Consider the following 27,327-nt stretch of genomic DNA (forward strand, 5'->3'; position numbering starts at 1 on the left):
CCCGCGCCCACTCCAAACGCGCGGGCGAGCTTGATGAATCCCCGATCGCTGCCGTTGCCCTTGTTCGCGGTGGAGCAGGCCGCGGCCGCTAGCACGAGCGCGTCGATGAGCAGGGAAGCGGCCGCAACTCTGCGCTGCTGCGCCTGCGAGGCGTGTGCATGCAATAACATCAGGTATCGCGGGGACGCGCGCAGTGAATATTATTGTTTGTGATATAAGTTACCATGCATCATTGTGTGCAGGTGTGCACTCGTACGCCGTGATATGCATACCTTGTGTAAGGTAGACAGCGCCAGCGCCGCCCCGGTGCGCTGGGAACGTCAGGGCATCAGGGCATCATCCATCAAGCCTGATTCTCGCCCGCGTGGGTTTCGCCCGCGCCACACCCGCCCTCTCTCTCTCTCGTTTTGCCCTCCTGTGCTCTGCTCTGCCTTCCTGCCCACCCGCCTGGTGCCACCGCACCCGTCGCTCGTCCGCTCGCGCACCCTGGCACACAGTGCGCGCATTGCAGCCTCCGAGCGCGCGACCCTTCCGCGAGCCTGCCCGGATCTGCGGCATACATACACCACAAAGCTGTCTCGACGACGACACAACCACCTACGCCAGACCCCACCGCCTGCCGCTCCCACAAGCCACTCTTGCTCCTGCCTTTGCTTGCTACGCGGCTATCTCGCCGCACCGTGGACCCACATCCCCGGTCTCATCGTCGTTCGGCGCACGCGGTCATCGCTTCTGGCCACTTGACACGCCCGTCCAATTCAACTGGCCGCTATACCGGACGACATCCTGCGACCCATACCCGTCCGCCAATGTGAAAGAGAACGGTCGACTGGGCTGGCGACTACAGGACTATTAGGTCCTTCCCCGTGGGACGCATAATCGGGACCAGACCGCACGCACACCGTACATCCCGCTCGAAGGCGCTGCGAAGCGCGGCACTCCCAGACCTGGACACACACCGTTCGTCGTAATTGTCGCGAGCGGCACAGCCGGCTTCCACACCTCACTGCACGGCAACACTGGGCTTGCGCCAGTCGCGCGGCCATGTCCGGGGACCAGAGCAGCTCCAGGCGCGCCAGCGGCACCGGAGGCACCACGAAAGACGAGGGCGGACATGCACTTGCTACGACGCTGCTGAAGGAAGGCCCTTCGGCGCCGGGAACAACGTCCCGGCGCATGAGCAAGCCTGGCTTGACCGATGATAGCACACCATCGCAGACCAAAATCAACACAGACGCTCAACCCAAATCGCCCACCTTCCCAGCCGACGACGTACTCAGCCCTGCCGAGGCCGACAGAGTCTTCCCCGTCCGCTCTGTCGTTTCCGTTGGGCCCAACCCAACGCCTGACCCTGGAAGGCATCAGCAGCGCGAAGGATATTTCCCAAGTCCAGCAACAACGAGACGGAGCTCCACAAAGACGACCGAGCCTTCAAGGCAGAGCACACCCGCGAGTCATGACAGAGACAGGGCCGGCAGCGGCTCGGCCTGGGATCGAGCGCTCCGGCGAAACATTCAGGAGTCCGCAAAGCCCTCGGAAAAGGACATCAGATCCAAAGCCGGCCCCATGTCGCCGTCGCGGCAGCCGCCTGATGTCCTGGCGGCAATGCTGACGGGGACGGACGGAGGAGATGCTCGTAGTACGGGCGCCGGTTCGACCGCGCCGAGCGCTGCCAGGACTTCCACGTACGCTGAATCGACGCGCAGCAACCCAGACGACATCGGTCCCTTGGTGACCGCTCGGTTCAAGCACGTTATCACGGAAGGTGGCCACGCCATCATCACAGGACGCGACGGAGAAACACTGCAGCGGTGCGAAGACGAGCCCATCCACATACCGGGTGCGGTGCAGTCGTTTGGCGTCTTGCTCGCGCTCGAGGAGCAACAGGACGACAAGTTCGTGGTCAGAGTCGTCAGCGAGAACTCAAAGAACCTCCTAGGCTACACCCCCAAGCAACTGTTTGCGCTCGACAGCTTCACCGACATCCTGTCCGACGAGCAAGCCGACAATCTGCTGGACCACGTGGACTTCATTCGAGATGAGGATGCAGACGTCGTCGCAAATGGCCCAGAGGTCTTCACCATCTCCGTGCGCTCGCCCTCCCGGAAGACACACAAGCTGTGGTGCGCCATGCACATCAACGACCGCCATCCGAACCTCGTCATCTGCGAATTCGAGCTTGAGGACGACCAAGAAAATCCTCTCGTGCCCCCGGGCGAGGCTACCCCGGAGCCGGCGGAAGACACGCTCAACAGCGATCCGACGGAGGAGGAGATCGTGGAAAGCACGCAGAATTACAGCAAACCCCTTCGTGTCTTACGGAGCGCCAGGAAGCGCAAAGGCGAAGCCGCTGCAATGGAGGTCTTCAACATCATGTCGCAGGTTCAGGAGCAATTGGCGGCAGCAAGCAATCTCGAAACTTTCCTCAAGGTCCTCGTCGGCGTGGTGAAAGAGCTCACGGGCTTTCATCGAGTCATGGTGTACCAGTTCGACCAGGCGTGGAACGGCCGGGTGGTGACCGAGCTCGTTGACCCGCGAGCCACGAAGGACCTGTACAAAGGCTTGAACTTTCCCGCATCTGACATTCCCAAACAAGCTCGCGATCTCTACAAGGTGAACAAAGTCCGTATGCTGTACGATCGGGACCATCAGACCGCCCGCCTGGTGTGCCGGACGGTCGAGGACCTTGAAACGCCGCTTGATCTCACACACTCCTATCTCCGCGCCATGTCACCGATTCACATCAAATACCTCGCAAACATGGCAGTCCGCTCCTCGATGTCCATCTCCATCAACGCGTTCGACGAGCTCTGGGGCCTCATTTCCTGCCATACCTACGGCTCCAAGGGCATGCGAGTGTCCTTTCCCATCAGAAAAATGTGCCGTCTCGTCGGCGACTCGGCTTCCAGGAACATTGAACGCCTGTCATACGCGTCGCGTCTCCAGGCGAGAAAGCTCATCAACACGGTCCCGACCAAGGACAACCCGTCGGGATACATCATCGCTTCGTCCGAGGATTTGCTCAAGCTGTTTACCGCCGACTTTGGCCTGCTATCCATCCGCGACGAGACCAAGATCCTCGGCAAGGTCGAAGAACCACAAGAGCTTCTGGCCATGCACGAATACCTACGCATGCGGAGCATCACAAACGTCACGACCACTGTCGACATACGGGACGACTTTCCGGACTTGCAGTACGCTCCTGGATTTAAGGCCATCGCCGGCATGCTGCTCGTCCCGCTTTCTTCCAAAGGCCAGGACTTCATCGCGTTTTTCCGGACACCCCAGCTGAGAGAGGTGAAGTGGGCTGGAAACCCGTACGAGAAGTTCATCAAGGAAGGCACCGAAGGATACCTGGAGCCGAGGAAAAGCTTCAAGACGTGGAGTGAGACTGTCGTTGGGAAAGGCCGGGAATGGACGGAGGAAGAGATCGAGACCGCCGCCGTCTTGTGCCTCGTCTACGGCAAGTTCATCGAAGTTTGGCGGCAGAAGGAGGCTGCGTTGCAAAACAGCCAACTCACCCGTCTGCTGCTGGCGAATTCGGCACACGAGGTCAGGACGCCCCTCAATGCCATCATCAACTACCTTGAAATCGCACTCGAGGGAAGTCTGGACAAAGAAACGCGAGACAATCTCTCCAAGTCGCACTCGGCGTCGAAATCGTTGATTTACGTGATCAACGATCTCCTGGATCTGACCAAGACCGAAGAGGGGGGCGAGCTCGTCAAAGACGAGGTTTTCGACCTCAGGGACATTTTGCGGGAAGCCACCGAGATGTTCGCCGGGGACGCACGGCGCAAGAACATCACATACGACATCGTTGGCCACGAAGGACTACCCACCCAAGTGGTCGGTGACGCTCGCCGGGTCAGGCAGGCGATCAGCAACGTCACTGCCAACGCTATCCAGTGCACCAGCGAAGGTGGCGTTCGTGTGGACATGGCTGTCACCTCGCGCATGGAGGCACACGTGGACATCGAGGTGAGCATATCCGACACAGGCACGGGGATGGACAAGAAGAAACTGGACGCCCTGTTCCTCGAGCTCGAGCAGGTGCAGACCGAGGACGACAACCCCATGGAAGGCCTCACCGACTCCAGCAAAGCCCTGGCCAACACCAAAAAGGCCGAAGGCAATCGCATACTTGGACTCGGACTGGCGGTGGTCTCTCGCATCCTGCGGAACATGAACGGCCAGCTGCGGCTGAAGTCGGAGGAGGGCAAGGGCTCGCGATTTGTGCTGGTCTTTCCGTTGGACCTGGCAGACGCTGGACCCGAGCAGCGAGCGATCGAGGACAACCCCGCCAGTATCTCCGACGGGTCGAGAACGCCTTTGGGTCGCGTCCCGTCGCACTCCCCGTCCACGCCGTCCAACAAAGATGAGGAGATGACTTTGGTTGCGCAAAGTAGCCACAAGGCCCGTCCGTCCAACGCTGAAGGCGGCGCCGCCGTCTCCCGCAAGAACAGTGCCGACAGCCTCGGCAGCAGACGTAGCATGCGCAGCGCCAAGTCCGGCCGAAGCTTCAACAGCATAGGCTCCGCCGGCAGCGCGGACAGCCACGCCGATCGCCTGATCAAGGCCATCCAGGAGCCCCACCAAGTGGAAGGGTGGTCCGGGTCAGGGGACAATAGCAGACGGAATTCCTTCAAGAACATACCCTCGAGGCCGAAGCTTGACCAACGCCATCCGACTTTCCCCCCTCCCGGCGCGGTCGACAGCGCCGGCTCGCCGGCGCAAAAGCGGCCCCGAAGCATCGAAACGGCGCCCGTGCCGCCGCACCTCCGCGAGGAAAAGGTCACGAGCCCGGGTTCCGTCGCGGTCGAGGGCCAAGGCATCCCCGTCAAGTCCATCCGCATGCCGGACGAGCTGGGCTCGCCGGGCCCCGTCGACCGCCCGAGCTCTGCGAAGCGCGTGCTCGGCGACGTCAAGGACGTCCCCGACAGCACCGACGAGCCGCCCTCCGCCGACCACATGCGCGTGCTGGTCGCCGAGGACGACCCCGTCAACAGCAGGATCATCAAGAAGCGCCTGGAGAAACTCGGCCACGAGGTCTACCTCACCGTCAACGGCGAGGAGTGCGCCGCCGCCTACGGCGAGAAAACGGGCTTCTTCGACATCGTCCTGATGGACATGCAGGTACGTCGTCCCAACTCCCTACACCCCCGATGCCCCGCGGACGCCGCGATCGCTGACCCCAACCCCCGCAGATGCCCATCGTCGACGGCCTCACCTCCGCCAAAATGATCCGGTCCTTCGAAAAGTCCCACCCGACCCACACGCTCTCCGCGCGCGCCGCGCCCAACGGCCGCGTGCCCATCATCGCCGTCTCCGCCTCGCTCGTCGAGCGCGAGCAGCCCCTCTACGCCGCCGCCGGCTTCGACGGCTGGATCCTGAAGCCCATCTCCTTCGACCGCCTGCGCCACATCATGCTCGGCGCCGTCGACGCATCCGCCCGCACCGACAGCCTCTACAAGCCCGGCAACTGGGAGCGCGGCGGCTGGTTCGACGCCGCGAGCAAGGGTCTCTTCGCCTCCTCGGATACCCGCCCCAGCGGCCGCATGCCCATGACAGATCCCAGCGAGGGCGCGCAGCGTGCGGCTGCCAGCGACGATCCGTCCGTCAAGGAGGAGGAGGGCAGCCGGCAGACGCAGGAGCAGGAGAGGCTCGCGGCGGAGCAGGCGGAGGGGAGGGCGGGCGAGGGCGAGGGCGAGCCGCGTAAAGACGAGGAGCCGCGGCGCGAGGGCGAGGACGACGCGCCGACCGCAGACGACGACAACGACGACCCGGCCACCGCCGCTCCCGCCACCGTCCCGGCTCCCGAGGTCGAGGAGGCGAGCACCGCCGGCAAGCAGGATCCGCCGCCCGGCGACGGCGCTCCGGCCTGAACTTGAGGCGGCGGGAAAAGCAGGAGCAGCGCGAGGCCCCGTCTGCTGACGGGGTTCGGTTCGCACGCACGCACGCACGCACGCCGGCGGCCGACTGCGAGGACTGGTCCCCGGAGCAGTTGCCGCGTGGACACGACACGACACGACACGACACGGCACGGCACATCTGCCCCTGGCCTCGCGTGCCGTCGGTTCGAGCGAGAAGAGCGCAGGGGCTCTGCGCGGGGCAAGGAGAGTCTGGAAGCCCACAGCGTTTTTTGCGAAAGGGGGGAATCTTGACCAAGTGCGAGAGAAAGAGGGAAAGGGGAGCAGGGAAGGGGGGCGGCACGCTTCATGCATTCTATCGGCATCGTGAAAAGGCGTTTTGGCGCGCAGCATTGTCTTTTTTTTTTTTTCTCTTTTTTCGTTTTTTTTGTGTGTTCCGCTGCGGTTCACGGCCGGCCGCACGGCGCCAGGACGGGCGGGTTGGAATTCTTTGTTTGGGGGGAGGGGTTTTGGAAAAGAGATACCTCTCTCTCTCTCTCCCTTCCCGACTGGGGAGGTTTCATCATCTTTCTTTCTTTCTTTCTTTCTTTCTTTCTTCTCTTTTGGAGATTTGGAAAATGGGTTTCGGCGGGGGGGAGCGGGGTTACGAGGATGGATCATTCACCGACGTGTCACGATGGAGATGCGATATGGGAGAGGGCGTGGGGACGGAGGATTACCTACGCACGAGCATGAAAGGGATTTCGAAGTTCGTGGGTTTTTCGTGTCGGTTTCCATTGCCTCGTGTGATGTGCGGATCTGCTCGGGTCGACGGGAGGCAAGCTTTTGTACCTTATTGACAGCTCCGCGCTTGCATTGGGTGCGGGTAGTAGGCAGTGAGTGAGGTGACTTGCGGGCGTGACTTGCGCGGGGCTCGAGCGTGGACGTTCAGAGGAGAAGCAAAGCGATCGTTTTTCGAAGCGTGCAGGCCTGTGGTCTTTCTGTTTAATCGAGAGGAGTACTCTCGATCAATCGCGGTTTTGCGTCGTTGGGGTGTACAAGGCGTGTTTCCTGAGCGCGGGTTGATTGGAAGGTCACCCTAACCCTAACCCTGACAACACCAAGCGATCACGACACCGACATGACTGACCTTGGGATTGCGGAAAAAAGGGTTCCTGTGGCCAGCTTGTAGTACCCTGGCAGGCTGGGATCGTGTTACATGAAGATGAAATATATCGAATGTTCTAGCAGGGTCTGTGTTGCACGATCGTGGTTCACATTGCAACGTCCTTGAGCAATGTACCCGTACGTTGACTTGAGGGCAACGACGGGTGACTTCACGATCATGGCATGTGCTCCAATAGGATTTTGGATCACCGATTAAAGAAGGAAGTAAAGTGTTATATAATCCGGACTGGCATCCGGAACATCTATCAAGGACTCCTCTAGCCGCGCCTCGCATTTGGGTTGCCAAACAAGAGGTGCTCGGCCGTGTTGACGGCATCACGTATGAGATTCCGCAGTCCTAGACTCTTCCGGGGCCCATACTCGCTCGCTTGATTTGAGCTCCCAGAATGGAAAACTTCCTGTTTTCTGCGATGGAGACGGTGATTCAGACGCTCTTCGTTGCCCACATCTTGCTCCCTTCCAAGATCTCTGTGCCTCCGGCGCCTGTGCCTTCGAGGTGGATCCTCGCTCCCGCTCCCCAATCCACTCTCACGTTGTCTGAATTTCACCCTCCTTGCCTCCTGCTCTTGTAGCTCCCTCCTCGCCTCCTCCACCATGCTCATCTGCACCTCGAAGGCCCTCCCAAGAGCCGCCTCACCTCCGTACTCTCGCCTCTGGATCTCGCCCGCCCGCTCCTCGTCCCCAACATCGTCGTTGTCGTTCCACGAGTCATTGTCATCATAAATAGCCCTCTCATCACCCTTCTTCCCGAACCTCGGACAACCGCCCTCCCTCCTCCAATGCCCCTCGCCATCCCTCACGAAACCCCCACAAACAAAGCAAAAGTGCGCCCGGCAAAGACATCGAATATGATTGCACCCGTCGCTCAGCTCCACCGTCCTCCCGCACTTCCCATTCGGACAAAACTGCCAGTCAACGCCCCTCACCAACCCACCAAAAGCCCTCTCCTCCAACTCCGCATTCATGCGCGGATCACACTCGTGCCAAATCTCCACCTCCTCCCCCGCCACATCCCCCGTCGAAAAGCTCTCCTCGCAGCGCAAGCAAGTATACCACATGCACTCCGCGCAGCGCACGCAGACCTTGTCCTCGCGCCCGCGGCCCACGTACGCGCCGCAGGGCGCCGGGCGGCGCGGCGGATCCGTGCGCGCGCAGTAGACGCGTTCCTGGAGGGGGGTCGTGTATTCGAGGGCTTTGGCGCGGTAGGCGCGCAGGAGGTCGGGGCCGAGGATGTGGGCGTAGCGGGAGGGCGAGAGTGGTTGGTCGGCCCAGCTGGCGGGGAAGGAGGACTCGGAGGTCAGGGCGAGGGTGAAGAGGTGGCGGAAGCAGGGGTGGCAGATTGGGTTGCGTTCGATTAGGAGGTGGGGACCTGGGATGGGGTCGGTGCAGGTTGTGCAGGTTGGGTTGGTGGACATGGATTTTTTTGGATGGGGAGCGATGCCGTTGGAAGTTTGGGGCGAGTGAGTCGATTTTCTTGGGAATGATTGGAGTTGTTTTGGCTGCGATGCTGTGTCGGTTCGAGAGTGTAGAGCTAGGGGATATGCCATTCACTGGAAACGATCAGCTGTCTCGGGACTCGTAGATGAACAGAAACCGGTTCTGCGTGTGACGTGCGCAGATGCTCGTGCCATGGGCGTTGTACCCACCCACATGAAGTGCGTTGTCCTCGGGTCTCAGACGCTGGATTTCCTGACTGTAGTGTGCTGGAATCGATTCACAGATGCGGGTCATGTCGCTGGGAGTGGCGTAGCATAATAAGTATATATTCTTTACACATGTCGTAGCCGGTTCCTGTTGCGCCTCGCTGTACACACATGCCGCCATATTCAATGCCACTTGTATCATGCACATATCCAACCCATCTTACAATCGGCGAACGGTGGCGTCTTGCCAACTCGTATTCCGAAGACTCCTAGTTTCCGCCAAAGTCGCTCGCCTGCAGGTTCCTTGTCATGCTCGGAAGCTTGACGACCAGCCCGTCCAGTTCCTTGCTCATGACAACCTGGCAGCCTAGCCTTGAAGTCTCCGTAAGACCAAAAGCCAGATCCAGCATGTCGTTCTCGTCGTCGCTAGGCTCCTCCATCTTGTCAAACATCTCCTCAGAGGTCACAATAACGTGACAGGTCGAGCAGGCGCATGAGCCGCCGCACGCGCCCTCCATTTCGAGGTCGTTAGCCTGAGCAATGTCAAGCAGGTTGTCGCCGTCGGCAACTTCGAAAGTCACTTCTGAGCCATCCTTCTCGACGAATGTCACTTTGCGCTCCTCGCCGGGCTTAGGTGGTGTGAGGTGGCCGTGGTATTTTGCTGAGGATGTGGAGAATGCGCGGGCGGGCGAAGACGAAGGCGAGGGGAAGGCTGAAGGGCGGACCGAGTTCGTGATTGAGCTGGACAAGGGACGGTTGTGTTGCGCACGAAGGCTCGATTTCATGTATTGGCCTGTCCGTGATGAGAGGCTTGGGCGGAGAGTGCGGGAGCAGGTGGAAAGGGCGTTCATTGCGAATCGAGGGGTCTGAGCCATTGTGCCGGGATGGTTATCTCAACCTGTGTGGAGTGGGCCTGAGGTATGTCCTGCGTGAGGTGCGACTATGCGACCGGAATGAATGTATCTGCTGAGTCGTCGGGCCGGGCGTTGCTGACCAGAGAAATGTCCAAGTCGGATGGCGGAGCTTCGGGGGTCTCTTCTCCACAAAGCTGCAACACGCGAAGCACCAAACCAAGCAAGCAAGCTTCCAAGCCTGCCTACGTCAACATCGACCTACGCGGTCGAATCCAGCTAACAGACCACCTACCACCCTCACACCCGGTGCATCTGCGTGTCATTTACGAACACGCCGCTATGGACCGCCACGATCGCTTCCCTATGACGGCCTCACGAGAGCCTAATCCGCTGCGACCATACTACATCCCACCGTCGATAGGCCCGGCACAAGGGGCCTTACCCAACAACGCGACTGCGCAGACCGCCAACGTATCGAGAGCTTCACGGCCATCTCCCTCATATCAGAGCAATGCAAGCGACCTTCTCCCAGACTTGGATCTCGACTTCCGTTCCTCCGCCGGCGAAGCATGGACGAACACCCGGACACTCCTCGACACGCTCGCTTGGCGATACGCGAGCTGTCTGATGGCCCAGCCCTTCGATGTCGCCAAAACAATCCTTCAAGTCTCCCTGCCACCAAACGTAGCTGCTGTAGCGACACCAAGGAAGAGGAGGACATCTCCGCGTCAGTCGTCTCGGGAGGGAGGCTCGCGGAGGAGCGACAGAGCCTACGAGTCGTTCAGCGAGACAGACGACGATGCTGAGGGAGGCTCTCAGGCGAGTGATGATGATATACCAGATTACTTTTCGTCTACCGCGCCCCGAAGCCGATCTCCCAGAAAGAGACGTCGGACGCCACCCTCGCTCTCACCATCTCCGGATCCCACGCCCACGCAGTCTCGCAACTCTCGCAGTAGACGCGATAACCCAGATGCGGAATATAAATTAATGCTCAAGCGTGGTGAGTCGGTTATGCATGCCATATCCGTACTTTACGATACCTCCGGCGCCGTCGGTTTGTGGCGAGCGACAAACTGCACATTTCTCTACTCCATTCTCTTGAGGACGACAGACTCGTTCTTGAGGTCGATGCTGTTGGCGGTATTTGGTCTTCCAGATTTGGGTGGGCCCGAGAACGGGGGCCTGACCCCTGGCATCACCAGCTCCTCCGGCGCTGGTACGACGGGATTGGACCTGTCAGACTCTCCTTCGCCGATTGCGAGCCTGGTCGTTATCGGACTTGCCAGCTGCCTCAGTGGCCTCCTGCTGTCACCTCTGGACTTGGTTCGCACCCGCCTCATTGTGACTCCATCGTCGCATGCACCGCGTGGCGTTCTCAGCAACCTGAAGCGACTGCCTTCATTGCTCATGCCCAGCAAGCTCGGCCTTCCGACTGCTCTCTACCACTCCCTTCCTCAGATGTTCTCCACCTCGATGCCTCAAATCCTTCGCCGTCAATTCCACATCGCGCCCGAATCTTCGCCTACTCTCTGGTCTTTCGCCTCCTTCGGCACGTCGCTCTGTGAGCTCTTCATCCGCCTACCCTTGGAAACCCTTGTACGCCGTTGCCAAGTCAACTACATCAGGGAGTATGCCCGCGATGCGCCACTCATCATCGAGCCTGCGCCATACCTTGGTATCGGCGGTACCGTCTACAGCATTATGTACTCTGAGGGTGAAACCAAGACAAAGGATGCAAAGGGCATGATTAGAATCCGCAAGGGTCAAGGATCTGCTGGTCTCGTCAGAGGATGGAGAGTAGGATTCTGGGGCTTGGTTGGCGTGTGGGGTGCTGGGTCGCTGGGCCCTGCGACTGAGAGCCGAAGGGGCGAGTTCTAGGTCATTGCTATGTATGATTGGCTGAGTCGAAGGATCTGTATATACCCAACTCTGTAATTGCTGTAATTCAGCCGGCTGGCCAGGCGATCTTTAAACCAGTCCTGCAAACGTCCGACTCGCCTAAATGCAGACCCTACTTTTTGATACCGACCAACACCATGTTCCTGGGGCTAATTGCGTAGTCAAAGACGGGCTCGACCCACGCTTCTCCCACTTCTTCCTGCTCTTTGAGCCACAGCCAACGATCAACCACAATCAAACTCTCCACCACGCCCGCCGAGAAAGCCATGAGACTCCACACAATGCTGAGGTCGTGCTTCCGCGGCGCGAAGTCCCGCTCGTACTGCTCCAGCTCCTCATCGCTCACCCCGGCCATCTTCTCCTTGAACAGCTCCCCTCGCTCCGGGCACTGATACAGCTTCGTCAACGCCCCACGCACATACTTCGGAAACGACTCGTAGCACGCCTTCCTCAGCGAGCCGATAATAATCGGCGTCCCGCTCGTGTGCCCCAGCGGGCTCGACGACCCCGTCGACGCCGTCTGCGGCGGCGGCACGATCTCCTTGTCCAGAAACACCCGCTGCAGCAGCGCGCGGTAGAAGTGCCGCAGGAAGAAGCCCGAGCTGTCCTTCGCCGTCCAGTTCTGCGGCGCCTGCACGGCCATCATGCGCGCCGTGATGTTCAGCTTGACGCCCGGCGTGCCCTCAGCCGCGGATTTGGCGCTGTGGTCGTTGCACAGGCGCGCGCTCATGGGGAAACCGTGCGGATCGCCGCGCATGGCTTCTTTCTCGACGCGCGGGTGGGCTGCCGGGCGGAGGGCGGGCAGCTTGTAGGTCGCGGGCGTGAGGCGCTCGGTGAGCAGGTTGTAGCAGCAGCCTACGAGGCAGATGGCGCGCACGGCGGGGTTGAGGGTCAGGCTGCGGATGCCGTGGTGCAGGAGGTTCCCGCAGGAGTGGAGGGAGATGACCATGGCGTTTTTCTGGGAGGTCGTGGGCATGGAGAGGTTGGTTTCTGAGAAGCCTGGGTGGTCTTCAGTTTGGGGTTGGGGGTTTGTGGCGGCGATTTGCCGCTTTGCTTCGGCTGGGTCGACGATTTGGTCCATGACGTTTGTCAGGTTGCCGTCTTCGATCCAGTGCTCGACGTATTGGATTGTCCCTTTGCCTTCTGCGGATAGCTGGACCTTCGCTTGGGGTTCTTGAGTCGTTGCGCATTCTCCATCCTCGCATGCTTGGTTCGTGAGCTCTGTGCTTTCAGAGGGTGGCGTTGATGGTACACTGTCTGTTGCGGGAGTCTCAAGTCCAGCTCTCCAGGCTTTCTTGTTTCGCATGACACTTGCTTCCTTCTGACGCAAATTGGCCATGATGTCGTACTTGATTGCCCGATCCTGATTGTGACCACGGCTCTCAATCGCAACAATGCTCCTGTCGTAAGGTGGTGAAGCTAGCGCACGGCCGAGGTAGTTTTGGCCGGAGCCGAAGTCCACAAGATGAGAGATGGGGTGTCCAGTGGCATCGGAAATCGACGAGGTAAGTTTGTCAACGTAGGATGCAAAGATGCCCACCTCGTGCACTTTCTTCACGTTCATACCCACAGCCACGCTGCGGGTCAATTTTTGGGTTGGCTTCATTGCCCGGTTACGGGCGCATTGTGACGTGAAAGGGACGCGGGTCAGAAAATGTTTTCGCACAGAGCGAATGTAGTCCAGCAACGAGGTGGGCGGCGTTGTCCCCTTCTGCCATCGCTCATCATTGTCTAATGAGTCTAGATCCTCCCGCATGAGTAGATCCAGGATATCCATAATCTCGTATTCGCCAAAGAAGTCCCGCCATTCTTGTGGTAAGATCCTGGAGTACAAGTCTGGGGTGCTGGTGAAAAAGTCTAGAATGTGAACGCCGCCACAGAGCGTCTGTAAAAGCTCGTTTGAGCCAGCAAAGTTGAGCAAAGCGTCAACATATTCGTCAGAGTTCGAAAATTCGTCCGAGTAAGGCAATGGTTTGTCGGGTCCGATATGCGTGTTAGGTGGTTCCTCCATTTTTGTGTTGCCGGCAGATTGTGTTATAGCAGGCCGTCGACACTTCACTTCACACGCGCTCGAATTATCACGATTCGCAACCCAATCAGGCATGGACTGAAATCCTTGCCCGTGCAGTGGGACGAGAGACAGGGTTGCGGCGCGCAGCGGGCATCTGCCGGTGATTGGCTCGTGTAGAGCCGGCGCTAGCTGCGGGCTTCTATTCTGAACTATTATAATTGATTCGAACCTGATCTGCCCTGCCCTGGATTATGATGATCTGGCCTGACTACAGTACCCCTGAGATATGATTTTGCGGCCGGTAAAATTGCAATCGCCTTGCTCTCGTGTGGTCAATAAATATTGTACTTTTCATACCACTCAACACACGCCGACACGGTTGGTCAAAACGTCAGGAATTGCGGGCAAAATGCTGTCATCAGCGTTCATGGCTCAAATTCACTAGCTGTGTCAGTCTTGCTGATCCCGGCTGCCCGGGCACAAAGAATATTTGTGTTGTTGAATGTCACTCCTCACACAAAATGAATCATTTTCTGCCTGCGGAAGCGTGTCGCATTCTTGAACAAGGTGGCGATTACAATTTCGACGACTGCAAGATTCTGGCGTACAGATTGGAGGGCGTAGACGAGGACGAGCTTCGACAGACATGCGAGGCAGCTACCGACAGCTATGCTCGCGAGATTCTGAACTGGCCGAACGGACGACTCGCGAAGCAGGAGATATTTGAGCCCGATACCAAGGCTGCTTTCAAAGACATCGACGCCTGTGTCGACCATTTCGTTGGCCGTCTGCAAGCGCTGCTCGAATCTCAGCCATCACGCGAATCTCAGCCATCACGCATGTTGCCGATCTACTACCAAGCGTTTGTTGCTGCTTCGAAGCATGATACACCGGGCCAAATTACACTTGTCGTGTTTCACGAACCGCAGGAGGGACAATGGCGAGCTGATTCAGTTGCATGCCCGGTGAGAGTGGAGCTGGGATTGACTGTCACTAGTTTGACCATGGCGGATGAGACGGTAGAAGACGTTCTAGTAAAGCATGGAACGCAGAAGCATCCTTGGTTCAGTCAATCGACCCGTGAGATTCGAAAAGGAGAATGAGCGAAGGAAAGGTAGGGTGGAAAGAGATGAGTTCGGACAACGGATTAAAATAAACGTGCAAGCGTCAGGCCAGGGACTGGTCGCGGCTTGACTTTCAGAGGATGTGAGTTGAACCACATGAACGATAGCAGCGAAGGAGCAAATGAGATCTTACAGCTAGCGAAAATACTTCTAGAGAGAAGGGCTTGTACTCTTGCAGAGATGAATGACAGCGTGTCCAGATCTTGGTAGATTTTCTGGAAACCCTAGACGAACCGAGGCGTAGCATGGAAAGAGATTTTGCGGTGTTGGGGAGACAGTGAAGAGCTCCGATGCATGCAACCCGATACACCACACAGAAAGCGGACGCGTATCCAGAAAATGTTAATGTGTTGGCAGAGCGATGATTCCGATAGTGAGTTTCTGTCCACCTCTTTGTGGAGTTTGGGTTAGAGATTGAGTTGCGGCGCGCAGCGGGGCGAGACCGGCGGAAAGCCAAAGCATCATAAGCCGGCCAGGGTCACGAAAGGCGCCCAGCACCAAGAGTCGTGTACGCGCAACTCTCCTTAAGGGTACGCGGGACCTGTAAGCTGCCCCAAAAACATCCCCCCTGTTGCCATCGCTCTTTCACGGCTGCGGCGTTCCCAATTTCTCCCCCGGTCTTTGCCTTTGCTTATCGAGTCTCGTCCCCGACCCCCCCGCTCGATGCCGGCATAGGACTGCTACTCGCGCGCCGTTAGCCATCGCAGGCGCCCTTGCTGAGGTTGTGGCACAACCATTCCACAATTGCCTTCACATTCGACCTAAGCCGATCGCGAAATGCTTCTGTCACCTTTTACTTCGCCACGCAGGCTGGCCCTGGTGGCCGTACTTGTTTTTCTTGCCGCGATCGCTTACCTCTCCTCAACGCCATCATATCGTGGCTACCTACCGCAATACGACATTCCGGGGTTCGCATCAAGCAATGAGGAGGATCAATCGAGCAACGGGCATACGGAGAAGCCAGCCGGGAATCTGGATATCCCCGTTCACGAGCCCGCCAGAGCCGGATCACACGAGGCAGCAGCACCACCTCCCGAAGCACCCGTGATGGACGCGGGGGACCATGAAGCTGCGACGCCTGACAGAGAGCCAGTACAAAAGCCATCTCCTGCAGCCGGTAATGCCGCCGCGTACAAGCCGTCGCCCCTGCCACACCGACCTTACGCGCAAGTGCAAGCGATGATCCAGCAGCTTATCAGGCCGTGGAGACCAGAGCAACCACAGGGTGGACACTGGCCTCCTTACGAAGAGTACATTGACAAAGATTACAACCCCAACAGGTGGGAGGGCTTCGACTTTGACGTTGACTTCTACGTCCAAAACGGTATCGAGAGCCTGAAGAGTGAGAAGAATGTGGAGCTGGAGCCGTACCTGCCGTACCCGAATTATGATTCGACAGAGTACAACAAGCATTGGATTGGCGAGCACGTATCTTGCGTGGGACCGCGAGGACGCCGATTGAATGAGAGCGCAGAGGACATTGTGAAGGCTTTTTCGGCGCTTCCGCACGGATTTCCTGAGGTTGCGATTGGCGACGCGGGCGTGACCGGTGTCGATACCAGCAAGTGTTTCGACCGATACCATCGCTATGGACCGTACGGACTTGGGCAAGACGACCGTAAGGAGGTCAAGGACTGGCAAGAGCCTTTTTCGAAGCCGGACTGGAGCACGGTTGGCTGGGGCAGGCTACAGGATGAGTGTGTCGTGGAGAACAAGGAACGATGGGCCCCGAAAGCACGCGTGGCTGTGGATACAACTCCCGTGCAAGAAATGCCCAACAAGCCGATCGAGCAGGTGCAGGAGGACACCGATGAAGCGAACAAGCCCCAGTACCACCACAGGACTGCGCTTCTGATCCGCACCTGGGAAGGCTACACGTACACTGAAAACGACCTGCAAGCCATCCGCGCGCTTATCACCGAGCTGTCACTGCTCTCTGGCGGCGAGTATCAGGTCTTCCTGTTTGTGAATATCAAGGACAACAATGCCAACCTGTTTGATGAGAAGGTTCGAAGAGATCTGCTGGCTTCTGTGCCCCGGGAGCTGCAGGATATCAGCATTCTGTGGAACGAAGGTATCATGCAATATTGGTACCCTGATGTCACCGATTGGCAGGTTTACTGGCACCAGTTCATGCCTCTGCAGTGGTTTATGGAAACGCATCCCGAGTTCGACTATGTCTGGAATTGGGAGACCGATGCAAGATATACTGGCAACCACTACCAATTTCTGGAAGCGATGGCCCAGTTCTCTCGCAACACCCCTCGGAAGTACATGTGGGAGCGCAACCAGCGTTTCTATTTCCCAGACGCTCATGGCACTTACTCACAATGGCTCAACGACACCGATTGGACTATTGAGAAAGCCATGGAGGAAGATGGAATGATGCCAGTTTGGGGCCCGCAGCCTTACAACACGACTCTTCAGATCCCGATCGGGCCCAAGCCCCCACACTCAATGAAAGACGACGCATTCACATGGGGTGTCGGTGAAGAGGCCGATCTCATCACGCTTCAGCCCATCTGGGATCCTAAACAGACCGAATGGTCGTACCGCAGCAAGATCTGGAACTTCATCCCAGACGTTCATCCCGTCTTCCACGGCGATGCGGATCCCAACTTTGACCACCCCGATTTCAAGTACCTGAACCGCCGTGTATACATCAACACGCTCTCCCGCTTTTCCCGTCGCCAGCTTCACGCCATGCACCTCGAGAACCTGGAGGGCCGTGCGATGCAAGCAGAAATGTGGCCCGCCACAGTGGCCCTGCACCACGGCCTCAAAGCCGTCTACGCCCCGCATCCGATCTGGACTGACCGCAAGTGGCCCGGCTGGTACATGGATGCCATCTTCAATGCCGACGGCAATGAGCTAGCCCAGTGGGGCGAGCGCTTTGACAGCGTCTACAACCACGATCGCGAGTACAACTTCCAGGGCTGGAGTTGGTACTATGCCTCAAAATTCCCGAAGACTCTGTACAGACGCTGGCTAGGCTGGACGGATAAGGACGACACCTCGCCTTTGCGCGAGGTCTCTGGTCCCGAGTTGGAGGAGACAGGCGGGCACTACAGCGTCGACGGTCGCCCGGAGTCAGTGGGCGGTAAAGGTCGGATGTGCCTGCCGGGCATGTTGTTGCATCCCGTGAAGAAGGTTGTGGAGAACGAATAGATTTAGTACCGGGGTTCGAAAATGACATTTCATCTTGTAAGAGAACGCGCATGACAAGGGGAACAGGGTCGACAGCGTCTGGGTGCTTGGATACAGCAAAGCATATTGGGCATACATATAGAGGTATCTACTAGCAACGGCGGTGAACAATGATTGTAAATTATATTGTGGAATCTTGTACGCGTCTCTCATTCAAGCAGTTATTGCGCGCCACCCGGAGATCTACAAGTGACCGGGTTGCACCCGGATAAGCACTTACAAGACACAAGCGAATATAGCTAAGTTCACATCGGCGTCTGCACGACACTTCAATTTAGTACGGAGGAATTGCCTCGTAAGGTTCGCATGTGTTTCGAGAACGTGATGCACTGATGCGTGACAAGCCTGACACCTCCTGTTCGTTCTCGACGCTGCCAGTGGAGCCCAGCTGTGGAGCCGCGACGTTCGGTGATGGCCCGACAGTTTCAAACAGACAAGCTCATCAGGAGACTCGATGCCCGCAACAAGAATGTCCAGCGGCTTTGAACTGCTTTGCTCGAGCATACTGGAACGTTTTCAACATCAAGCGGTCTCTTTGGGCGCATTCTGGCCCCGTATGCGTGAAGAGATAATGGCCGATTCACTTCAAGTTTTACCTATTGTCCGGTCAGAGACTCCAGATGCAGCGCTCCGGCTAGGCAGTCCCTCCGCCTGGGCATTGTACGCAAGAATCATCGCTTCTTTTGCGGCTCTAATTCTAGCGGCCGGCTAATGCCTCAAGTGACAAAGCTAATTCGCGGCGGAAGAACTTTGACATGTTCATCGTGAAACAGCTAAACCTGGCTTCAGACTGGGGTGGGTCCAACCGCTGTTACGAAGAATTAAGCGACTCCAGAGTCGAAGGTCAAGAGTTCAAGGCGCAATGCTTATATATGTCAAGGTAGGCTGCCCTGACGAGGGTTTCTTCTGCCCTACACACCACTCCCAGCCCTAGACATCACCATGAGATCCCAAGAGACCAAGAAGAACGCGCTGTTGACCGGCGCCGCGCTGCTGGCAGCCACCGCCACCCAGGTCAACGCGCAGTCTTGCGCCCTGCCCTCGACCTACAAGTGGACTTCGAGCGAGGCTCTCGCCGAGCCCAAGAACGGATGGGCGTCTCTCAAGGATTTCACCACCGCCCCGGTTAATGGCCAGCACCTGGTCTACGCCTCCTACAGCGGTGCCGACTCCAACTATGGCTCTATGGCCTTTGGCACCTTCGGTGACTGGTCTGGTATGGGCAGTGCCAGCCAGACTGCCATGACCGAGACTGCCGTCGCCCCGACTCTCTTCTACTTCGAGCCCAAGGATACCTGGATCCTTGCTCACCAGTGGGGCCCTACCTCTTTCAGCTACCGCACCTCCAGCAACCCCTCCGATGCGACCAGCTGGTCTGCTGCCCAGCCGCTGTTCGAGGGCAAGATCCAGTCCGACACCGGTGCCATTGACCAGACCGTCATTGGTGACAGCGAGAACATGTACCTGTTCTTCTGCGGTGACAACGGCAAGATCTACCGCTCTAGCATGCCTATTGGCGAGTTCCCCGGTAGCTTCGGAACCGCGTACGAGACTATCATGTCGGACACTGCTCAGAAGCTTTTCGAGGCCGTCCAGGTCTACACCCTCGAGGGCCAGAACAAGTACCTCATGATCGTCGAGGCCCAGGGCTCGAACGGCCGTTACTTCCGCTCTTTCACCGCCGACAGCCTCGACGGCGAGTGGACCGTTCAGGCCGGCGACGAGAGCGCTCCTTTTGCCGGCAAGGCCAACAGCGGCGCCAGCTGGACCAACGACATCTCCCACGGTGACCTGATCCGCTCTTCCGCCGACCAGACCTTCCCCGTCGACCCTTGCAACCTGCAGCTGCTCTACCAGGGCCGTGACCCTAACTCCGGCGCTGCCTACGATGCCCTGCCCTACCGCCCTGGTCTCCTCACTCTGTCCTAGATGAACTGAGTGTGTTGGCGCTGTTTTGCGAATCTTTTATAAACTAAGGTGTTTCAATTCTAGAAGTGTGTCGCCTGGATCCGAAAAACAGAAGGTCCGTGTTTGGGAGTGGCTGAAGTGAGGTCTTGACCCAAGACTGGGTCGAGCCAGCCTCTATTGTATTCTTTGTGCTAGCTCACAGTCAATTGAAAATCCCCGTTGGCAGGGTATCCAACCATCTTACTGTCCTGCAAGTCTTTTACCACCCGCGCATTCTTTCCTGTCAACTGCCAAGGTACCTTGCGAAAGTTGGACGGATCAAACTCAAACCTGGAGCTTCGGAGCCTGCTTTGACCTCACGGAACCAATGTCAAAACCAATCAAAGCTTCGTACACGTACATCTGGATGAAATATGGCCTTCTCTTAGTATACATTTGTTGAACCCCACTGGTGCTTCTTCGCCAATTCCAATTCCGCAACAATAACGCCTGTGTCCCCGGAGGAACTTTTACAGCCGTACACCAAGTACGCTTGCGAAATGCCATTTAGACGCCGAAGACGCCGGCGCTGATTGTGACAAGTCTCTCAATCTTTCTTGCCCTCGGTCTTATTGTCCTGCTTCTTGTCCTCAGAGTTGTCGCCCTTGGGCTTCGGAGGAATAGAGACAGCGTTCGGGACGGCGGTGGTGCCACTGCCGCCAGTGCCGTCGAGAAGAAGCATCTGCCCTTTGGCTTCGGTGACGCCGGCGAGGTTGCTGGTAGTCGGTGGCCAGAACGGCGCCCATGGTTGTTTTTTGCCGTTGCATTTCGGCAGAAGGACTTTGGCGTTGTCTTCCATCTTGACGACCTGTACAGTGTCAGTGTCTGCAGTGCGCTGCCTCGCAGCGGTATAGACCCACCCTTTACTTCTTGAGAGCCAATGGCGGATATTCCGATGGTGGCGGCGTGAGATTCAATGGAGTCGCCCGGAAATCGTGTTGCAGGAATGGACCCGTGACCAATGTCGGTAATTTAGCGAAGGAAGCGCCACGCCGCAGTCGGACGCAACAACAACCAACGGCATGGCCCCTTCTGTCGCCGGTGAGACTTGGCATGTTTTGGCTGAACCGGATCCTGGGAAAGCGCTCCGGCCCCCGGGCGTCTCTCAGCTGCATCATGCAGCTTTATATTGCGCGGGGAAAGCGAGGCTCGGGCACTGGTGATGCAGCTCTGGCCCGGGAGCCTTACTATGATGTAGTGCGGTACTTGGAAGGTTGCCTTGCGAAGGCGTCGTCGCATCTTGGGGATTAGCCTGCAGGAAATGTGGTCTTATGAGGGCCGCCCGGGGGGAGTGCTTCCTCGCTTCGATCTCATCCCTACTCCGCCAAACCTGCAGCACAATGTCGGGTCTTGAGGTTGCTGGCCTGTCTATTGCAATTTTTAGCGTTGCATGCAAAGCGGTTTCAAACTATCGCGGGCGTCTACGTACCAAGGATGTGGAAGAGCTCGCCAGTTCACTCGATATCCACTCGCTGATTTTCACCAACTCAATCAGGCATTTGCTCAGTGCCGCACTGCCTGACTCTGAAGTTGAAGCTTTGATCAAAGATTCGAAAGGGCCAGCCTGGAAGGAACAGTCTCTCCGTGAAAGAGTGATTAAAAACTTGGGAGAAGATGCCGACCGTCTTCTCCAACTGATCGAAACGATCAAAAAGACAATTTCTGCACTGGAGGTGAAGCTATCAAAAATAGAGAAAGAAGACGACAAGATGTCAAAACGTGCCTCTCGTGTCATCAAATCGTTCTTACACGGAAAGGGCTTAAAGGATCATAACCCCAGCATGACACTGTTGAAGGCGCGAGTCACCGAGTTCCGTACGCTCGCTCAGGATGCAGTGATTCTCGCCTCGTCTCGAACTCAAACACCACTACCGGAGCCAGAGCTGCCGCCAGATCTATACCATGTGCATGACTGTGCAAATAGCTTGTACGATGCGGTCAGGGCTTGTTGGACTTGTGGCTGCCCAGACTCTCACCCGATTCACATGCAATTGGAGATCTGGTCAATCCCGGCCAGTGGGAACGACGACACTGCTTGCCTCGCATTTGCACTCTTATTCGCAGACAGTGCGGAAAAGGCGGAGGATTGCAACTGGATGACCGCTGAGATCGCCATCTCGCAAGCCAGTCCTGGTACCCATCCATCGACACCCGGATCACCAAGCTCTCCGAGTGGAAGCGTCCATCGCCTCCTCCACCCTCAGACGATGTGAGTCTGCTCCCTCCCTTCCACTTTGATGAATTAGCCCGCTGAGCATTTACAGAAGCAATAGCTCGTCGACAGCGGCGGTGCCTGGTTCAACCGCCAATCCATATGCCACGCCAAGCAATGATCAAGCAAATCAAGTCGCTGTGATCCATGATCTTTGCACTTTTGTCAGGGGCTATGAGCAAGCAACACCGACAATTCCACCCAGAATGCGATCTCGCCAAAGAAGCGGATCAATGACGAGTGCCTGTGGAAGAAGTGTCCGTCTCTTCAGCAAGGCCAGGCCTGGAGTGACCAAGTCGTCGTTCCGATTATCAGATGTGTATAGCAGGCGCACATTCCTCAGGAAGAAGCATCGAATCCGACTGGCACTGATGCTTGCCTGGAGCGTGCTCCAAATCTCTTGCACAAGCTGGCTCCCTGGGAAGTGGACCAGAGACAACATACTCCTCGTCATGGATGCCTCACAGGTCCCTATACCGTACATAAGCCACCGCTTCCAGTCACAGCGCACCTCAACAGTATCGCTTCCGTCTTTGGCGACATCTGGAGGCAATGAATTGATGCAGTACACGGACAACATCTCGATGTTTGCTCTCGGTGTCTTCTTGCTTGAGCTATGCCACAATCAGTCTATTGAGGATCTTGCAAAAGACGACGAAAAGCAAAGGAATGGCGAGCTCGAACCTCCTTTTCCACTGGAAACCGCGACACGAGTTTCGGGGTTAGTGGAAGAGGAGCTGGGCGCCAGCTATGCGGCAGCCGTCAAAGCCTGCTTGAGCTTTCCCTCTGTTGAACTCGATGAAAACGGTAAGCCGAAAAACCACGCTGCATTCGCAAGCCTTGTGATGAGAGAGATCATTAAGCCTCTGAAAAAGACTGCAGCTGCATTTGGGTCGGATGCTGGGATGATATGACGAGCTTGCAAGTCGATGGAGTTCATATTTAAAGTTTTACGGTCTATGTATGCAAGTGTATCTTTCACTATTGCGTAGAGCGCACTGCCATCCTCGTCGTCCTGCCTGCAATTTGCACACAAGATCCCGACATCCTGCCTGGACTGCCTGAGACTCTGTTACTGCTTCTTGTTGATCCTTATCTCAACCTGCTTGATGCAAATGAGCTGCTTGATCAGCTAGTAGTAGTCAGGTTAGTCGTTCTTAATAGGTGGCAGGCCCACGAAAGGATCGATGATGCCGTGCGGGCGCACATCCGGGTCGCTCGACTCCCTCTTCAAGGTCTTGCAGAGAGTCGTGTGAAGACAAGACTGAGCCATTCCCGAGACCGCGACTTCAACTCCTCGATCAAAATAATTGAGCGAATCGAAGTCGACTTTCGAATGTTCAAAAGGCGGAGGATCTGAGCTGCTAGTCACTCCTGGCTGTAAACGAAGGCGACAACCTCAATGCTTTCTCTGGGTAAGCAGTCTTCCGGAGCATCGGGATTCATTATCGCGCAATGAGGGACACCTACCACAGATCTCTCAGTCAGTATGCGGCTACCCATGTGAGCTAGAAGAGACTGGCTCACCAAACCCATTCGGCTTTGTGTCTGCCTGTCTGAAGATGAGAACTTCGGAATCCTCCTGTCCGCGAAGGAAGTGCCACTTGTGCTGTGCCCTGTGGTAGACGTGGACGTTTTCCAGAACTTCATGACGATCGACAATGTCCTGGGGCTCAAGGTCTTGTGCTGCATTGATGGATCGTCTGTCGCACAGAGCCAAGGGGTAGTCGTGCAGCGGTCCGCGAAGGGGCTTCCACATCGTGATGTATTGAGCTCGACCTTTGAGTAGTTGCTCCGAATCACTCCCGTGCCTGCGAATGATCTGTCTGACCATGTCCTCCGGTGTGGCGTCGATGTGTGCCACAATGTTGGGCTGTCCATGTGAGTAGGTCTGGCCCGTCGAGAATGGAAATGACCCTTCACGCTTGCGAATCTTGGAACACCTTCAGCACATCTCCTCACCTCGGGTGTACACGGAGCGACCGTACCAGGTAGGAAACAAAGTCCACCATGCATCCTGGGAATAGCTTCTTGAGGCAATTTTCCAGCTCCGAAAAATATACTGCCGTTATTTTTTCGTGACTCTCATAGTCCTCGTACGCCATCTTTGTGTCGATACGCGACCACGTGAAGCCGTTGCGGTCGAGGCTGTACTCCTTATTCGTTGCCCGCATGTCGAGAACCTTTACGTCGTGTTTGATTCGTGTCACGTTGCTGACAGCGATTGGGCCTTCGGGCACGTAGCGCATAGTGTAAGGCTTTTCCACCGCATACTTGGGCAGCGGTTGCAGGTGATGGATCCCAGTGACTATACTCATGACCGCCGATGATACCGGTGACGACGTTGTACACGAAAAGAGAGTGTGTGTGGGTGGTTGACGCGAAGACCATTGGCGGTCGAGTGAGGAAGAAGCGCGTCCCGAAACATGCAAACATCAGACCACATAGAGAAGAGGCGCAGCAGTCGCGTTCCACGCCCAAGGGTCAACCAAATTCAGCCGCAATTACCTCACCAGTATGAGCCTTCGAAACTGGGATTGATGGTCAACGGGGAAATTCCATCAACCTCCAGAATACATTTGCCGGCATTATGATCTTCTGCGGGCGACGAGTATTGCAATCGCCACCGTGAGTGGTTGAGTCCTTCGTGTGTACATGCAAATGAGATTACACGCTAAAGTGCTGGGTCACATGAAGGCCAAGACGGCAATGTTCACCGGTGGACGTAAGCCTTGCTGGGTCTTTGATTGGTTGGAGATGACCTTGATAATATATCAGGTATCAATACATCACCGGATCCACGGCGCGGGACGGGTCTTACTGCGTTCCTCAAGCTCCAGCCATTCCCTTGTAGTGAGGAAAGCAACCCTCTCGGAGGCCTCTGAATCCACTCATACAATTCAGTGGGCTCGAATACTTGTACTGGAAAACCATTATATCATTTAACGAAGCAGATACCGGTGCTGCGTGAGGTCTCACAACAATCAGTCTCGGAGAACACACGACGTGGTCGTCTTGGTCAACAGCTCGCTTATGGCTGATTTTGAGGCGTTGATAGGCCAAACTGCATGATTGGCCACCAACGGGCCACCTGCACACACGATGTGTCTTCGTTGTTAGATTGCCTCGCCCCGCACGACTTCGCCTCGCAATAGCCTTCCAAGGTTGCAACGATATTGGCGAACCCCAGATCTCAACTTCTTTCGGGCGTTGATCTGCGACAAAGCAACACCACATGTTTGGCCTCTGTGAACATGTCGGTTGCCCAAGCCGAGCGCAAAAACATAGCTCGGTCTACAAACGACGCACTTGCAGCTTTGTCAGCGCTGGTGGAATCGCATGAGGTCTCTTCACACGATCAGCAGCAGGATTCGAAAGCAGAAAGGTTCCAAGATGAGATAGATCGGTTACGGATCTGGGCCCACGAACATGATGTGCCGAGCGGTGGATTGGATGAAAAGCTTGCAGATGCATCTGTGCTGCGTGACCGTGTGATCTTACTTTTGATTGAGCTCTCTGGAATTACAGACGAAAGCATCCGTTTGGACAGTGATGTCGACAATTTCAGCCGAGCAGCCCTCGGGCGATACAGCCTCAGATCGTCCTCACAGGACAATGATTCCGCTCCCAGCATTGTTTCTGCGAGCATCAGCCTGGACACGAACGTCACTTTACCTGAGTCCTTACCCGATACGCCGCTCAGGAGGATACATGAGGTTATCTCCTTTCTCTTTGTACTAGGGCCAACGTTACTGGATCCTGCACCTCAAGCTCTCTCAGAAGAAGTTGCGTGTGTGAATGAGAGTGCCTCTCAATACGATATCAGTCACGTGAGGGCGAGATTTCCGCATGCAAGTGAGAAATTGGTGGAACGGCTGGGCTGTGCGAATTGGGAGCTCAGGAAGAGACTGATTACGCTTCGATCGACGCTCGAAGAAAAGTACAATGATGAGCCCCCAGGATTCAAGCCCGCATTGATGGGAACAGTCGGTCCGCCTAATCGCACATACGCTTCAGATGCCAGCCAAGATTCGGAAAGCGGTCAGTCCGATCTTCGGGAAAACAACAGCGATGACGCTAGGTTTCCAACCTCTCGAAGTGCGTTCAGCAGTCTGGAAGATGAGAATACTGGCCAGAAAAGCCAAGTGTTGACTGCTCCTACAACGATCACAATTACGATCAATGATGATACGTCGATGCTGGCGAAAGAAACCCCGATGGGCCTTCCGCCGGCTGAAGGACAATATGAGACAGTGGTGCCCCAATACGGAATACCACTGCCGCCATCCCCAAACGCGGACTTCACTGGTGTTGAGTTTGTCTGCCCGTTCTGTGCTCGCAAAATCTCAGGCATGCGGACTCGCCTGGAGTGGAAGTAGGTTGGGCATTTCGCGATCACACGCCCATTGCTGATTCCTGTGTAGGAAACACATCCTGAATGATCTGAAGCCATACTTGTGTACCTGTGATGATTGCACAATAGCATCAAAGACCTATGGGAGTAAATGGTCGTGGTGGCGACATGAGAATGATAGTCACCGCACCCAACGCTCCTGGGTCTGCAACCCATGCGAACGAGAAGGGTACAACTCTGTCTTCGAGACACAAGATCTGTTTGCGACGCACCTCGCCGATCATCATCCTGTCAAGTTGACATCAATGCAGGTGACGAACATAAGCAGAATGTGCCGGAAGGACATAGGGAGACGGCACCCCAATCGCAGGTGTCCTTTGTGTCGGGATTTCATCGCCAAGTCTCCTCATGAGAGCACCAAGGCACGTGAGCGCGCAGCGAGGAAACATATTTCAGAACACTTGGAGCAACTCGCGTTCTTCGTGGCGTCGTCTGCTGGCCATGCGCTCGTAGAACAGGACGCCTCGGTCTTCCAAGATGATTCAGACTCGGAAGTCGATCATCAGATCGACCTGAAGTCAATTGTGTCAAGGGACACACATTGGTCGAAGAAAGAATTCCAATCTGCAAATGTCGAAGCATTTATAGCTGACCAAGAGAGCGTTATGGGCGATGCACCAGCAGCAGCAATACAGGATGCAGAAAAACCCAAAGCCCTCACACACGAAGATGCGCCGGATCAAACAACCGGAACGCCACAGTTTCCGATCATTGTCCAGCTGCCTCAACCTAATGAACACTTCTACTCCAGATCGAACTTACTTCGGGACGTCGACCAGATCTTGAACTCGCCTGGGCGCATCTGTATTCTCCATGGCGTCGGTGGCGTGGGAAAGACGCTCGCCGCCGTCCACTACAGTCACAACCACAAGGCGAACAGAGAGTACACCGACAGTCCATTATGTTCATTATGTTCATTACGTCATGTCATGTTCATCATTCCGACATGATATGAACATGGATGTCTGGGAATGAA

General features: G+C 56.6%; 11 protein-coding genes across 11 annotated transcripts; 6 read left to right on the top strand and 5 right to left on the bottom strand.

Moving 5' to 3' along the window:
• Nucleotides 1-1,044: 1,044 nt before the first annotated feature.
• Nucleotides 1,045-5,885, top strand: WHR41_05359 (uncharacterized protein; the record flags this gene model as incomplete). Its single annotated transcript, XM_069373964.1, has 2 exons — nt 1,045-5,136; nt 5,208-5,885. 2 exons carry the CDS (start codon nt 1,045-1,047, stop codon nt 5,883-5,885), a joined length of 4,770 nt encoding a protein of 1,589 aa, XP_069229570.1.
• Nucleotides 5,886-7,294: 1,409 nt separating this feature from the next.
• WHR41_05360 (uncharacterized protein) lies at nt 7,295-8,452 on the bottom strand (the record flags this gene model as incomplete). The annotated part of the gene is made up of 1 exon (XM_069373965.1): nt 7,295-8,452. The coding sequence occupies one exon, from the start codon at nt 8,450-8,452 to the stop codon at nt 7,295-7,297; it is 1,158 nt and encodes a 385-aa protein (XP_069229666.1).
• Nucleotides 8,453-8,949: 497 nt separating this feature from the next.
• WHR41_05361 (uncharacterized protein) lies at nt 8,950-9,555 on the bottom strand (the record flags this gene model as incomplete). The annotated part of the gene is made up of 1 exon (XM_069373966.1): nt 8,950-9,555. One exon carries the CDS (start codon nt 9,553-9,555, stop codon nt 8,950-8,952), a length of 606 nt encoding a protein of 201 aa, XP_069229667.1.
• A 318-nt stretch (nt 9,556-9,873) lies between these two features.
• Nucleotides 9,874-11,415, top strand: WHR41_05362 (uncharacterized protein; the record flags this gene model as incomplete). Its single annotated transcript, XM_069373967.1, has 1 exon — nt 9,874-11,415. One exon carries the CDS (start codon nt 9,874-9,876, stop codon nt 11,413-11,415), a length of 1,542 nt encoding a protein of 513 aa, XP_069229668.1.
• A 133-nt stretch (nt 11,416-11,548) lies between these two features.
• On the bottom strand, nt 11,549-13,447 carry WHR41_05363 (uncharacterized protein; the record flags this gene model as incomplete). Its single annotated transcript, XM_069373968.1, has 1 exon — nt 11,549-13,447. One exon carries the CDS (start codon nt 13,445-13,447, stop codon nt 11,549-11,551), a length of 1,899 nt encoding a protein of 632 aa, XP_069229669.1.
• Nucleotides 13,448-13,968: 521 nt separating this feature from the next.
• Nucleotides 13,969-14,550, top strand: WHR41_05364 (uncharacterized protein; the record flags this gene model as incomplete). The annotated part of the gene is made up of 1 exon (XM_069373969.1): nt 13,969-14,550. One exon carries the CDS (start codon nt 13,969-13,971, stop codon nt 14,548-14,550), a length of 582 nt encoding a protein of 193 aa, XP_069229670.1.
• A 798-nt stretch (nt 14,551-15,348) lies between these two features.
• On the top strand, nt 15,349-17,739 carry WHR41_05365 (uncharacterized protein; the record flags this gene model as incomplete). The annotated part of the gene is made up of 1 exon (XM_069373970.1): nt 15,349-17,739. One exon carries the CDS (start codon nt 15,349-15,351, stop codon nt 17,737-17,739), a length of 2,391 nt encoding a protein of 796 aa, XP_069229671.1.
• A 981-nt stretch (nt 17,740-18,720) lies between these two features.
• On the top strand, nt 18,721-19,707 carry axhA-2_0 (Alpha-L-arabinofuranosidase axhA-2; the record flags this gene model as incomplete). The annotated part of the gene is made up of 1 exon (XM_069373971.1): nt 18,721-19,707. The coding sequence occupies one exon, from the start codon at nt 18,721-18,723 to the stop codon at nt 19,705-19,707; it is 987 nt and encodes a 328-aa protein (XP_069229672.1).
• A 565-nt stretch (nt 19,708-20,272) lies between these two features.
• Nucleotides 20,273-20,524, bottom strand: WHR41_05367 (uncharacterized protein; the record flags this gene model as incomplete). The annotated part of the gene is made up of 1 exon (XM_069373972.1): nt 20,273-20,524. One exon carries the CDS (start codon nt 20,522-20,524, stop codon nt 20,273-20,275), a length of 252 nt encoding a protein of 83 aa, XP_069229673.1.
• A 541-nt stretch (nt 20,525-21,065) lies between these two features.
• On the top strand, nt 21,066-22,935 carry WHR41_05368 (uncharacterized protein; the record flags this gene model as incomplete). The annotated part of the gene is made up of 2 exons (XM_069373973.1): nt 21,066-21,934; nt 21,990-22,935. The coding sequence occupies 2 exons, from the start codon at nt 21,066-21,068 to the stop codon at nt 22,849-22,851; spliced, it is 1,731 nt and encodes a 576-aa protein (XP_069229674.1). The 3' UTR covers nt 22,852-22,935.
• A 370-nt stretch (nt 22,936-23,305) lies between these two features.
• Nucleotides 23,306-24,255, bottom strand: WHR41_05369 (uncharacterized protein; the record flags this gene model as incomplete). Its single annotated transcript, XM_069373974.1, has 3 exons — nt 23,306-23,403; nt 23,465-23,870; nt 23,926-24,255. The coding sequence occupies 3 exons, from the start codon at nt 24,253-24,255 to the stop codon at nt 23,306-23,308; spliced, it is 834 nt and encodes a 277-aa protein (XP_069229675.1).
• Between the last annotated feature and the right edge of the window lie 3,072 nt (nt 24,256-27,327).

The sequence above is a fragment of the Cladosporium halotolerans genome (genome assembly GCF_011745625.1).
Source record: "Cladosporium halotolerans strain TM138-S3 chromosome Unknown Sca14, whole genome shotgun sequence".
Classification (NCBI taxonomy): Eukaryota; Fungi; Ascomycota; class Dothideomycetes; order Cladosporiales; family Cladosporiaceae; genus Cladosporium; species Cladosporium halotolerans.